The 14513-nt window shown below is 50.8% G+C and overlaps 1 protein-coding gene across 1 annotated transcript in view; it reads left to right on the top strand.

Moving 5' to 3' along the window:
* The first annotated feature begins 504 nt into the window (after window positions 1-504).
* The window catches only part of Mx1 (MX dynamin like GTPase 1), an 18384-nt gene continuing 4375 nt past the window's right edge, over window positions 505-14513 (top strand). Inside the window, exons 1-11 of the mRNA XM_029555026.1 lie at window positions 505-664; window positions 5071-5263; window positions 6603-6740; window positions 8023-8177; window positions 8460-8598; window positions 9140-9338; window positions 9521-9540; window positions 10628-10791; window positions 10896-11018; window positions 11386-11527; window positions 12929-13087. Coding sequence (XP_029410886.1) covers window positions 566-664; window positions 5071-5263; window positions 6603-6740; window positions 8023-8177; window positions 8460-8598; window positions 9140-9338; window positions 9521-9540; window positions 10628-10791; window positions 10896-11018; window positions 11386-11527; window positions 12929-13087 — 1531 coding nt within the window. The 5' untranslated portion in view covers window positions 505-565. The remainder of the gene's footprint in view (window positions 665-5070; window positions 5264-6602; window positions 6741-8022; window positions 8178-8459; window positions 8599-9139; window positions 9339-9520; window positions 9541-10627; window positions 10792-10895; window positions 11019-11385; window positions 11528-12928; window positions 13088-14513) is intronic.

Consider the following 14513-nt stretch of genomic DNA (forward strand, 5'->3'; position numbering starts at 1 on the left):
TAAGTAGAAGAAGGTTAGTGTGGATCATGAGATTGCTCTGTTCCTCAGACTCAAAAGGGACCCAGGGAATATGCTTACACGGTCTGCAGGCAGGACCCAGGGCTTAGACTCCAGAGAAACAGAGAGAGGGAACTGACTCCCCAGATCTGTTTTCCCTGTTCACATGGAATCCCTGGTCATTGGACACAAGCCACTGGGACCTGTGATAGCACCTGATGGCCCAGTGAGGCCATCTGAGGCAGCCATGGACCAATGGACAGGGGTCTTTTCTCTGGAGTCAGGGACCCTTTGGGCACATGAGGCCTTTCCAAAGGTGGTGGCGGGGAGAGTTGTGTCTTGAAGAAATGTCTAGATTGACAGAGTCCCTTTCCAGATGGATTGATGACAGGGTAAAGCTGCTGGGAAGCACAGACCCCCTGGCTGGGCAGAGAAGGAAGGGAGGTCATCAATACTGATGCCTGTGATGTGTTCCTTAGCCCAGGGCCAGCAACCAGTGGCAAGCCTTTCAGCCTCTCCTGAATTAAAACTTTGTGTTTATCCCAAAGTCCAATTGGAAAAAGACAAGATGAATTCTCCTCCACGGAAAGTCAGAAAGAACAGCCTGACTTCCAAACCTGATCATCTGCTACAGATTAAACGTCCTAACACAGCAGAAGAGAGCCAGGTAAAGGTGACTTGCTTCCTCAAAGCCACTTTCCATGGGGATGGAGCAGTGTCCCTCAGAGCACCAGAGTCTGCTATGGGCGGGGAGAAAGGAGACAGCCTGCGTTCCGATTCTGGGACAAGATGCAGATCTGGGCAGCTGCTCACTTTGTTTGGGCCCAGGTGTAACCAGTGACCTGCCTCTCTCAGCCGAATGTGATCCAGCCACCTTGGTCTGGGAATCTTGGGGGTCATTAGAGACTGACAAGAACCTGGGTCTTGGGATGCTGTGCTGTCCTCTGTCCACCTACAGCTTAGTTTCCAGGCATAACTTCTTCAAGGTCTCACAAACATGGTGTCTGTTTAATCTAGAGTCCCCATCCACCTTGGTGGGTCCCTGGCAGGAATCCCAACTACATTTGATCCAGCACTGATCCTGCCAGCTGTCAGCCCTTAGAGGTGGGAACCCCCTTAGCAGTGGGCTTTCCGTGTCCGTGGTGGGATCCACAGCACGTGACTGGAGTGGAGTCCCTGAAGCTCAGGATGGTGTGTCCTCACTTCCTGGGACAGACTTGGGCTGCCTGCCTGTTGCAGGGTTCCTCCGTTATCCAAGGAACACTGGAGACGTTTTCAACCAGTATAAACAACAGGTTGAAGGTCACAGAAAACGAGAAGGGCCACTGTCTTTCCATCTCCTAAATCCCTCTGTACGTTTCTCTCTTGTGCGCTCTCTCTTGGCAGGCTGTGACCCTCAGGGTACTGGGCAGGGGCGACTCAGACCTACTGTGTTAGTCAGGGCCCTCCCCTTCTCCGGCCACCACCTCCCAGGAGAGTCAAGCCATGGACCAAACCTTCACCATGTGGGCGTTGAGGAGTGCTTTGGATCTAAACCGTGCAATCCACTCACACCCGTGTACTTTGGCAGGGCTGGCCTCCTTCCATCTCTGTGTCAGGCATTTCTGTGGTCGTGAGTGCTGTTTGGAATTCCAGATGTCTTGTCACATGACAGTAAAACCCTGTACATTCTTTAATTCAACTCTTTTTCGGCTTATTCTTGAATTTTGAGAGGTCTTTATACATTCAGGCACAAGACTTATTCAGAAGCACGTTTCACAAACGTTGGCTCCCTGACTGTGGTTTGCTTACATTTCTTTCTCTCTTTTGCTTTTTTTTGGTCTTTTTGAGATAGGGTAAATAGTGAAAAGTAGAGATGTATTTCCTTTTTCTTTGGCCTTTTTTTTTTTAAGACAGGGTCTTCCTGTAGCCCCAGGTGGCCAGGAACTCGCTATGTAGACCAGGCTTTAAATAGTGAAAGGTAGAGATGTATTTCCTTTTTCTTTGGCCCCTTTTTTTTTTTTGAGACAGGGTCTTCCTGTAGCCCCAGGTGGCCAGGAACTCGCTATGTAGACCAGGCTGGCCTCAAATTCACAGAGATCCACCTGCCTCTGACTCCTGAGTGCCCGGCTTGAGGATTTCCTTTAAAGTAGGATACAGTGAAGTGTTCTGGTACTGCTTGGTGCAAAGCCCATCTTTCTGCCACACTGCCTTTACACCTACCTTATCATCACGAGTTCCACCTGGTGAATTTGAGGGTTGTGTGTTCTGTTCTGTTGATGCCCTGCCGCACTCTGTACAGCACCACACCGTCTCAATCACAGGACCAGGGCTGCCACCTTCTCACTTTGTGGTTGTCTTCAAGAGCCATTTTGACTCTGGTAGCAGAATTTAAGGCATATATTTATTTTTAATATTTTATTTATTATTTGTACGCGTATGAGTGTATTGCCTGCACGTGTGTAAGTGCACCTGTGTTGTGTAATGCCATCATCAGAAGAACTGGAGCCACAAAAGGTTGTTAGCCACCGTGTGGGTGCTGGGAATCGAACCCAGGTCGTCTGTAAGAGCAGTCAGTGCTCTTAACTGCTGAGCCATCTCTCCAGCTCCAGAATTTATGCCATTTATATTTAACGTGGCTTGTCTTTAACTTTGAAAACACCACGCTGCTGCCTGCCGGTCAAGCTTTTGCTTTTTCTTTTCCTAATATTGCCCCACCTTTTGGATAGAAAATTACATTTTGTGAACGCAGGTAAAGCCTCTGTGGATTGGTTAGCTCTTTGTGTTTATAGCATTCGTTTTACTTTTGATAGGTGAACCTTTGACTGGCAGAATCCCAGTGGATGATTCTGTGTGATCTCAGAATCCCACAGGAGTTTGCTTCCCTTTGACACTGTCGGTTTCCACCCCGTCCTTGATGCGGAGCTCCTTTTTCCATTAATCAACACATAGCTACTGGTTTTGCTCAGTCAGTTGTCTTTTAGGACTGTGGAATTCATAAGAAAAACATCAACAGTCACTACTCGTGCAGGTTCCCCGTGTAGTCCCAATGAATATAGTACATTGTTTTGAAAGAGTGAGTCCATTCCCTTGTGAAATGCCCGATTCAACCAGCCGTGGACTCCAGTCAGAAGAAAACAATGTTCTAAGCCTCGGTAGTATATAGAGAGCCCTGCTTCCCAGCTTCCCGGCTTATAGGAATGATTCTGCCGCCTTATGGATTTGTTTGCCCACTGCGAAGCTTTGCCCTTTTGTAATGAACTCTCATTAAAACGCCCAGTTAGTACATCGATAAGTTTATCCTTTGCAGAAGGCGAGCCTACTGGCACTGTAGTGAGGCGGCCTCTCTGTGTTCTTAAGGCATCGATTAACCCTCGCCTGCCAGAAATCATTAGCGAATGGATTGCTATTTTCTGATAGTTTTGAAAGGAGAGTAACTCTCAGTAAATAATCATTGGCTGCCTTCCCAGGGGGGAAAGCCAGCTCAGAGGAGCTCAGAAACACCGCATTGGTTCATTTTTGAGTGGGTGTATTTACGGAGGACTGGAAATTGCATTCCAAGCTACTAATTATAGGATAAGCATGCCTGCTTACCCAGGCAGCCAGCATGTCAACTCTGCTCAGAGCTATCACATTACATACAGTTTCTCTTCTCTGGATAATTAACAGGATCAAAATATTACTGTCAGATTCGAGGGGAAAATTAACACATTATCTTAATTGTCTTTTCTACTCAGGTAGGAGACATTACCATTTCAAAACGGGCTTGTTTAATGCACTGGAATTTTAAACTGCGATTGCTGAAGTCGTGGTTAATCCCTTCCCAAACTTTGATCTGCTATTGCAGTATGGTTGGACCCTGACTTCTCGGTTTCAATTTTGAACTATTTAAAAATGGCGACAGAGAGTGCCACAATGTGCCAGATACAGTGCCAGAAAATACAGTTTATTGGTGTACATGTTCACATATTACTTATGACTGTTTTAGTTCAACAACAGCAGAATTAAGTAGTTCCGGCAGTGACTGTTCTACAATCCTGAATTATTTACTATTCCAAAAAAAACAAAAAAAAAAAAAAAAAAAAAAAGACCGTGTGCAAAGTGCTCAGTACTCTGCCTGACGTTTACCAGTAATGGGAACTCTCATTCTCCTTCATTAAAATATCCAAATTAATCAATACTATAGAACACAACACTATCACTATGGGAATGCCCCGCCCCACCCAGTTCTTCAGCACTTAGAGAACGATGGCCAGGTTTTGGTTTAGAGACACAGGATCCCTCAGCCATCCTCACGTTCAGTGTCACTCCACAGAGGTGATTTGTGCATCAATCCTCTCTTCATTTCACAAGATATTTTCACTGGGTGTGGAATCGTAGGTTCATGACGTTTTGTAGTCATCTACCTATCAGGCATGAAGGCCTGGGTTTAAGCCCCAGCACTAACAAGTAAGTAGGTAAAAGGCTGCCCCACTCTCTTTATACTTGTGTTCTGATACGAAATCAGCTGCTTTTCTTTGTGTATAAATGCCATTTTCTAACTACTTTTTAAAAATTGAATATATTATTATAGTTTTTATGTATGTGAGTGTATTGCCTGCATGTATGTAAATGCACCAATGTTGTGTAATACCTGTGGAGGTCGGAAGAGGGGGTTGGATCACCTTGGAACTTGAGTTATGGATGGTTGTTCGCTGCCGTGTGGGTGCTGGGAATTGAACCCAGGCCCCCTGCAAGAGCAGCCAGTTCTCGTAACCACTGAGCCATCTCTCCAGTCCTTTCCTGACTACTTTTTAATATCTTCAGTTTTTAACCAGTTATGAACAGTTTGATTCTAATGTCTGTGGTGCAGTTTGTCATGTATACCCATGTGTTGACTTTGGACCTTTTGGGTTTATGGTTGCTGTTAAGATTGAGGAATCTGTGTTTATTCTTCAGGTATTTGTGGCCAGTTTCTCATTGTCTTTCGAGGATTCTAGCTGTGTAGACTGTCCTGGAAGTCCGCCCTCTCCGATGGAGCACTTCTATGGATCACGATGTAACTCTTCCCTTTCCTATGGATCACGACATAACTCTTCCCTTCCACCCGTCCAGGGGACCGAGAACAACCTGTGTAGACAGTACGAGGAGAAGGTGCGCCCCTGCATTGACCTCATCGACTCCCTGCGGGCCCTGGGTGTGGAGCAGGACCTGGCCCTGCCTGCCATTGCCGTCATCGGGGACCAGAGCTCGGGGAAGAGCTCCGTGCTGGAAGCCCTGTCCGGAGTGGCCCTCCCCAGGGGTAGCGGTGAGCGCTGATGGTTTGGAGGGCTGCCCAAGATCTGATGGCTTCAGTCACACACACACACACACACACACACACACACACACGCACACACACGAATGTGCTCTCAAAGAGTTCTGCATGCTGCATGTACAAGACAGTGTTTAATGTCCCCGAGGACTCCCTCCTTGGCTTCCAGATGGTGTCATATGTCCTTTCCTGCATGCATCATCTTGGAACCTTCTCCTCTCATTAGAGCACCATCACAGTGACTCCACCTTTGCAGACAACCCGTGACAACCTAAGTTGCCTCTCCTAAGACTTGCTATCCAACACAGGCACTATAGGCACTGGGCAGCAGTGTGTGTGGTAGGGCCATGTAGTAATTGCTGTGATAAAACACCATGATCAAGGCAACTTATAGAAGGAAGAGTTTGTTGGGTTCATGGTCCAAAGGGATAAGAGTCCATCTGGGCACGAGGAGCAGGAGCAGAAAGCTGAGCACTCACATCTTCAAGCAGGCATGGGACCCAGAGGGACAGACTGGCAAGGGAGTGTGGCCGTGAACTCTCACAGTCCACCAGGGATGTGCTTCCTCCAGCAAGGCTGCACCTCCTAAACTTCTACAAACAGCACCACCAACTGGGGCCAAGTGTTCAGATACTTGGAGCTTGTGGGTGATGTTCTCATGCAAATCAGCAAAAGTATCTTTCTATCCCTTGCACTTTCTCACTGCGCATGTGGTAGGTTGCATGGAGTCTGCTTGCAGGTCTGACTAAGAGCCCAGAACTATGTGTGTATAAACTCTGTGCTGAGCCCTTTGCACAAGATGATCCATTCTCTGGGAAAATATAAGTTGGTGCTTGGTATAGTGATGCTGTTTGAGTTGCAAGACCCAGGGAGTCAGTGAGGCTCAGTGAGGAGGTCAGAGATGAGATGGTCTCAGAATCCCCTAGGTAGGCAGGCAGGAGGAGGAGGAAGTTCACACAAAGAGGTGGGGAAAAGGGGGCACAGTGAGCAGGGTGTGTCAGTGCAGGTCACAGTCAGCATGAGTGTAAATGACAGGCTCCGCTGCAGTCTGTTGCCTCCCAAACTGACAGCATCACACGTAGAAGAAGCTGGAAGCGAGCAGTGGCTGGTGGCTTTCAAACCCAAACACACAAAAGTTCCTTGGGTGCAGTTCCCCGTGCACAGGTCTGCGATCAGCCCAGGCATGAAGCAGGAGGGCCACGAGGGTGAGACTAGGGAGGTTTCAGTTTTCAGTGTCTCCCAGATGAGGGTCAAAGTTTGAGGGTTGTATGTCTAAGGCTCAGTGGAGGACTCGGCAGTGGAGCACAGGACTGATGTGGCTCCTGTCTTCTAGGTATTGTTACTAGGTGCCCTCTGGAGCTGAAGCTGAAGAAGCTCCGGGAGGGCAAGGAATGGAGAGGCAAAGTCACTTACGGGATCTTTGAGGTGGAGCTCTCAGATCCTTCACAGGTTGAAGGGGAGATCAATAAAGGTAAGTGCCTGTGTTTGCTCTTCTCTCTGTCCCTTGGCTGTCTCCATGCTCTGCTTCCCGGGTCCTTCATGTCATGAGCCCTCAGCCTCATATGCTCCTGAACTTTACTGTTTAATATCATGATGTCATCTCTGGTGCACGGCCACTGGCTCAAACAGACTCTGGTAGGCATGCAGTTTGCATTTCCAGTGTTCGATTGTTAGTTACATATACATACATACATTTACACATGCACAGTGCCCTGAGTCCCTGTATTTGGGATTAGACAACTCCTCAGAGAGCTAGTCTCTGGAGATAAATGATTCTCTCTCCATCAGCGTCTGTTAGTTGTTTGTAGCTCTTCATCTTGAAGTGGGACCTCGTGATACTCCCCCATTCACCTTGGCGTGTCAGCTGGCTCTGTCATTCTGAGGTCCTTGGTAGACGACCACACTGTGGATACCTCACAACTGCAGCTTCCCAGTCATGCCTAGAACGCATGAACTCGCAGCAGGGGTCTGGTACTTACATTCGTTGCTCCCCCTCTCCCCAAATGTTCCTTGAGTCTTAGGTGTAGAGAGTGCATTGTAAATGTATCACACACATACTTAGTCAGAAACAAACATCCCCAAACATCCTTGGCTGCAGAGCAGAGCAGGATGGCATCAGCTGCCCACGCCATGGGACCGTTTCCTTGCTTCTCATCACTGAGGGCGAGGAATGGAATGGGACCTGGGAACAGACACCAGAGCTCTTCCTGGCCATGTCTGAGGGATGCCCTGGATTTTCACACATCTTCACTGTGCACACATGGACCCCAGCCCAGTGAACTACGTCCTCTAATCAGGAATCACCTCTAAAGTTTCTAGACTTCCCAATATAAACTCATGACCAGGGAACCAATCTTTAGTTGCAGGTACTCTGAACAGAAAATAGGATCCCAGGGTCACACAGGAAGCAGTTTCTTGTACCAGGGAAGTCTCAGAGAGATATTTCTCTAAAGGAAAGCTTAGCTTTTTACACCCGCCCCATATACAGTACAGCTATCTCCCATACGTGGTAACACATACCCTGATTTGGTGCTCTGTGCTACAAGGTCATGACAGGCAGAACTGTACATTTATACAGGCACAGACCACGCTGCGTGGTTTTTTCTTTTTTCTGGGGTCCCAGGGTTTCTGGGACACTTTCAGTAGAGAAACATGTAGGGGGGTCCTTTACATCCAAAGCACATGTTTTCTGATGTCTCTGGAGTGAGACAGAGCCAGCTCAAAACAGCACTGGGCTTTCTTTTCCCCTCTAGCCCAGAACCACATTGCTGGGGAAGGACTGGGGATCAGCAGTGAGCTCATTAGCCTGGAGGTCAGCTCCCCACACGTCCCTGATCTGACTCTGATCGACCTGCCGGGGATCACCAGGGTGGCCGTGGGCAACCAGCCTGCAGACATAGGACACCAGGTGAGGCCCCGACTCCACTCTGACCTGCCTTTGGATGCAGGGGCGGTTGGAGAAGACACATCCAGGGTTGTGTCTGAGGAGGGGCCCTGTGTAGGTGGAGTGAGATGGGATGGACAGGCCCACCATGTCCAGGTGGAGACAGTGAGCAGACAGGGGCAGTCCACCCTCACTTCTTTGGGGGAAACGCCCATTACCCTGGGGCCTGAAGCAAGGAGGTCAGGACCATCTCGTTCTCCCTCCCTCCCTCCCCACACAGGACTCACATCATGTCGTTTCTTGTAGATCAAGAGACTCATCAGGAAATACATCCAGAAGCAGGAGACCATCAACCTGGTGGTGGTCCCCAGTAACGTGGACATCGCCACCACGGAGGCACTGAGCATGGCTCAGGAGGTGGACCCTGAAGGGGACAGGACCATAGGTGAGAAGAGGGGGAGCTGACAGCGCTGTGTGGGTGTCAACAGAACGGATTCCCCGAGTGAGTCCAGGTGCAGCAGGCTGGGCTCACGCTCAGGAGCCCGGTGAGGCCAGAGGAAGTGAGCTACATTAGACCCCGTGGCCACTGGTGCCTTGGGATCTTGTCTTCCTGTTCAGAAAGGCCGAGGAGAGTCAGAGGCAGGACAGGGTCAGAGGGAAACTGTATGTGTTGAGACTCACTGGAGGTGGCTCTGTGGGAAGGTCCCTGCAGGAGCGGGGAGGCACAGAAGCTGTCTCTCTGGTTGATGGCTGTTGGGAGGAGCTGGAGAGGAGCCTGTGGCTGGAGGAGGGGGCTCCCTGTCTTCTCCCAGCCACCTGTAGGTGTCTCTGCTGATGGGCCTCCACCTCACATGGGTTCTGTACAGACCCTGTCTGCCTCAACTAAGGATGGGAGGAAGGCCTGGGAAGCTGGTGGCCAGGTGAGACCTCTGCTTCCCGCCGTCTTGGGGCAGGAGCATCCCGAGTTCCAAATCTGTGTCCCGCAGGCATCTTGACCAAGCCTGATCTGGTGGACAGAGGGGCCGAAGACAAGGTCGTGGATGTGGTGCGGAACCTCGTGTGCCACCTGAAGAAGGGCTACATGGTCGTCAGGTGCCGGGGCCAGCAGGACATCCAGGATCAGCTGAGCCTGGCCGAGGCCCTGCGGAGGGAGCAGGCCTTCTTCAAGGAGCACCCGCACTTCAGGTGAGCTGTGCCATGCTGCCCCATGCAGAGAAAATTGCTAGTCAGGGCAGACTTGCCATGGAGAGCAGACACAGTCCTGACTAGAACAGAGCACAGGAAGATCAGAACACCCGGAGTGGACCGTGCACTGGCCACGTGATCAAAGCAGCGCTCAGTCTTCTGTGCTGTTTATCAACCCACAGCAGGAAACGATGCTTGAACAGCTCCAGAAAATGACACAGCACTCTTACCTGACCCGTTACGGCAAAACAGATGCCAAATCAGGGTCTCAATTAGACCCAAGTAAGAGCTGAGCTTCCCAAAGGCACATGCTGACCATAGTCCACAAGCCCACCCAGAGACCTTTGGAACTTGGTACCACAGGAGAGCTCTTTTACGGACAGGCTGAGCAGTGACTTAGATTTATAACGAAATCTTGTAGAGCTGTGGACGTTGTTCATTCACTTCTGGGATCCTGAGAAGTGTCACTCAGGTGTGCGCACACCATAGTGTAGAGCGGGGCTCTCGGCAGCAGCAGATGAAGCTGCCCGCGTCCCCACCCGGAGGTGAGCAGCCCAGAACGGGCCTGCACATGGAGAGGGCGTGAGCCAGCCTCAGACATGCAGGGAATTCCAAGACCTGCAGCCAATGCCGGACCTGAGAGTGCAGAGCTGAGAGAAATGGCCAGTCAGGCTGATGGTGACCCACTGGATCAGGTCTCTAATGCAATGGATTTACAGAGAGGATGGGCAGGGCTGGAGGAGGTGGGCAGGGCGTGTTGGAGCATGTTCCACTGTGAGCCCTCATTCCCGGGGTCCTTGTATGGGTGACCATGGGAGCCTGGGAAAAGATGACTGTCCAGGGAGAAGCTGTGTTCATGTCTCTGACCTGGTGTCTCCAGTTCAGATCACCTTAGCTCTCTACCTGTGGTGTTGGGAATGTCAGCACATGTGGATTTAGACCCCAGACCTGTTTGAAGAGGGCGCTGGGCAGAGACTCAGCAGAGTTTCCTTCTCTGGGCATGCCGCATCAAGGGCTTCCCACAGGCAGGTGGAATGCAGGGCCATGTTGAGATCACTGTGACTCGAGGTTGACTGTTTGTGGCCACCTTGATGCAGACAGAGGCGTGGTCTTACTGAATTCACCTTGAGCACAGCAGTTAAACACCCTGCTTGGGAACTGGAGTCCTCGGGGGCTTCTTACCTGTTGAAAATAGCACAGGAGCTGGGCTAAGCTGAGGACTCTCGTGTGGTTCTGGCTGCTCTCGTCTCAGAACCTACTGGACAGTGACCTGTGGGATCTCCCTGCAGAGTCTGTGTCCCTGATACAGAAGGAACAGTCCCTGGGCGGCTCCAGTAGGAACATGTGCAGGGGCAGGGTTGTAGGGCTGTGTGTGCAGGACGGGTGTGTGGGCACGCCTGCAGGGAACGGGATGCTTCTGATGGGCTGCTCTGCACCAGGGAAGTCTGCAGAGGTATCAGGCTGTCACACCTGCATCCCAGCTCTCCCAGCAGCTCGTGGCCTCCCGTTCATTCCTAGTCCGTATCTCTATGTCCCGTTCATCTCTTTCCACTTCAGAAATCTCTGCCACGTTTGGAAAATCAAATAAAGGAGAGTCACCAGCGTGCAAGTGACGAGCTGCAGAAGTACGGCGTGGACGTCCCCGAGGACGACAGTGAGAGAACTTTCTTTCTGATTGAGGTGAGTATGTCTTGTTACCTGGGGTGAGAATCCCACATCACCGTCCACAGAAGGATCTGTGTGGTGCTCCTCTGTCCTGAATCCCCAGGACTGACTGCATTGAGTCCTGCCTACCACCAGTGCTAAAAAAACGATCAGGACTGAGGCCATGTTTGAGCACAGAGTGGAACTGTCAGGGGCTGGACAGCATGGTCCTTTCCTCCTCTCTGACCAAAGAGACCGGGATCCCAAAGGTGGAGGAGGGAGAGGAGGGATTTTCTGACACAGACAGCCCTTTCCACCTTTGTGAGGAAGAAGTGGCTCGTCCACGCTCAGCACAGACGCCTCCTCTAACCACCTTGTGTGTGCGCTGTCTCCTTCTTCACAGAAAATCAACACTTTCAACAAGGACATCACCGCCTTGGTCCAAGCCCAGGAAACCGTCTCACAAGGTGGCAGCCGTCTGTTCAGCAAATTGCGAGACCAGTTCTTCAAATGGAATACTGACATTGAGAAGCATTTCAAAAATAGTGAGCGTTTTTCTCCATTTGCGCTGCTGGGTCTCAACACCTTGAATTCTGGTGTTTGCTTACTGGCTTGGTGCTGGGACGGTCAAGGTTGAGGCACCTTCGGATTACGTGTCTGGTGGTGGCTCCTCTGCTCCCGAGGTGGTCTCACCTGGCCTGGTGCTCACATGCAGAGGAGGAGCGCTGGCCTGCTGTACTAAGGACATACCTCCCATCTGTGAGGGTGAGGCCGTCGTGACCTGGGCACTTCTTAAAGACCATCTTCCAAGGCCAGCACATTGGGGGTGAATTTCAGCATATGAACTTGGGGGACAGGTTCTGTCCACAGCAGTGACTCCAGCATTTGGGGTGTTGGAATACACTGTGGATTATGATGTGGGGCATGAAGACGGCTGGGATATAAACTTAGAGACCCAGGAGCTGCATTCTATCCCTGAATCCAGGCCACCCCTTACTGTTGTCAAAGTGCACCTTCAGAGAACATGTAGGTTAATTGTCCCAAATTAACTATGGTCTCTGTAAGAATCTGTGTTCTCTACGTTTATAGAGGGCAGGTGGACATTGCGTGCATGATCTGGATTGGCAGAAAGTGTAGTCCTGGCCCCAGGGTGGGGGGAGTTTGAACAGGAAGACCTGATAGTCCATGAGGGTGGTGGTCCCTCAAGGCTCCAAAACTTCTCAGAAATAGTGTTGTGGGTCATGGTGTATGTTAGTGACTATGCTAAAAGTCAGGAAGTGTCCACCAGTGATGTGTTTTATTGAATGTGAACTGAACTCAATAACATCGTCCTTTGTGGAAAACCTCCCCCTCCCCAAAGGGGTAGCACAGAACCGGGTCATCTCACGAGGAGACTTGTGCAGAGTCTGCTCCCAGATGGAGAGTCTCTGGGGGGATGGGGAACTAAGCATTGGAGACTTGTGCAGAGTCTGCTCCCAGATGGAGAGTCTCTGGGGGGATGGGGAACTAAGCATTTGTCTCTCAAGCAAGGAGATCATGTCACACTTGGGCCGAGCAAGGCACCCTGTCACCCCTTGCTGATGGGCGCTGCCCCCTCCTGACCAGCTCAGGAGCTGGTGACATTCTAGGGCCATGGGGTCTGGGTTGGCCCTTGTACTAAGATCTTTCTTCTTCGCTCAAATCTATTGGATTCACAAACTCTCACTCAGTGGTTTTGAGGCCAGGGCTGGTTCCACCGCCTGCCTTCTGGCACTTCTCAGGCCCTGTACCTGCCCTCTGCCTCCTCTGAGGAACGTTACTTTGATTTGTTATTACTTTGTTGTTTTAAATGTACAAATCAAGATTCATTTGATTTCGTTTTTATCTGATCATTTCAGAAAAGTCAAATGAGGATGTTTAGAACAAAGCTGAGAGATTGTTTCTGTCGTTATTCTTTCCGATCGTAGGCTCCGATGAAATACACAGACACATCCAGGTATTTGAAAATCAGGAACGTGGCCGGGAGCTGCCGGGCTTTGTGAACTTCAAGACATTTGAGAACATCATCAGAAAACAAATCAAAGCCCTGGAACAGCCAGCTGTGGACATGCTGCACGTCATCACTGGTGAGTGCTCTGGAGTCACTGGTGAGTGCTGGACAGAGTCACTGGTGAGTGCTGGACAGAGTCACTGGTGAGTGCTGGACAGAGTCACTGGGGAGTGCTGGACAGAGTCACTGGGGAGTGCTGCACAGAGTCATTGGCCACTGCAGTGCTGAGGTTCAGAGCTGCCCTCTAGGGCGAGTTCCAGGCCACTGGCAGGTTCTCTGCTGCTCAGAGGCCACTGTGGTGTTCAAGGATTCAGTCCATTCTGAGCCTGAGGCCCTGAGGGTCTGTCAGAGGACAGTCACCTAACCTTGAGCCCTTAGCTAGTTAAGAGCAGGGCCCCAGCTTTCGTGACAGATGGTGACCACCCTTAGCCACAGGTCAGCGCCAACCTTCCCTCCTCTCCGTGGTTGGATAGCGGCCCCATCTCCCCTGGGCTCAGTGTTGACTCCCTTCTGGTCTCCACCTGAACTTCAGTTAAGGCCGGCCTGTCTCCTGCACCTTTGATGACCTGGAGTTGGCTCAGGCCCCCACAGGTTAAGGACTCAGTCCCGCCACACTGCCCTCTAGCATAGATGCACAGTCAGGGTACGTCCATCCACCTGGCTGACCTTCCATAAATCTGGGTGCCGGTGACCCTTCCCTCAGGTTCGGTGAACTTGGGACAGGCTTCACCAACACTGTATTATGGAGAAATTGCAAAGGCGACAGTTCCTCCGAGCTCACAGCGGGTCATCTAACTGAAAGCTCCTTGAACTTAAGACATGGCTAGCTCCTTGAGAGTTCCCAGTGGAGGTGTGACTGACCAATTCCACTCCTGCCCCACTTTCCTCCCCCAACTCAGCATATTGAGGAATCAAAGTTGGCAGCCTCTGGCCCTTGCTTGGCCTTCCTGGTGACTGATTCTGAAACTGTCCATCAAGAGTTGTTTCCATGGAGCAAGGCATCCTTTGGTCCTGCAGGAAATGCGCAGGCACCGGGAGCTCTGTGTTGGGCACACTGAGCGCAAACATGTTTCTCCCACTCTACCTTGCTCCATAGTCTCCTCCCCAGCAACGTGGCCTTCTCTCTGAGAAGCAGAGTCAAGAACCAGACGTGCCCAGAACTCTCTAAGGTGCAGATGGATCATGGGGGATGACTGTGACAGTCCCAGAGCGGAGACACACATCATCACTCTGCCCCAGCACACAGTCTCTGTTGACTTCATCTTCCCTCAGATCTTCTCTGCCGTGTTTAGGAATAAGAAATAATTGCTGCCAGACGTGGTGGCGCACGCCTTTAACCTCTGGAGACAGCACACAGTCTCTGTTGACTTCATCTTCCCTCAGATCTTCTCTGCCATGTTTAGGAATAAGAAATAATTGCTGCCAGACGTGGTGGCGCACGCCTTTAATCCCAACACTCGGGAGGCAGAGGCAGGCGGATCTCTGTGAGTTCAAGGCCACCC

Source organism: Nannospalax galili, unplaced genomic scaffold, assembly GCF_000622305.1.
Source record: "Nannospalax galili isolate Female #2095 unplaced genomic scaffold, S.galili_v1.0 scaffold526, whole genome shotgun sequence".
Lineage (NCBI taxonomy): Eukaryota > Metazoa > Chordata > Mammalia > Rodentia > Spalacidae > Nannospalax > Nannospalax galili.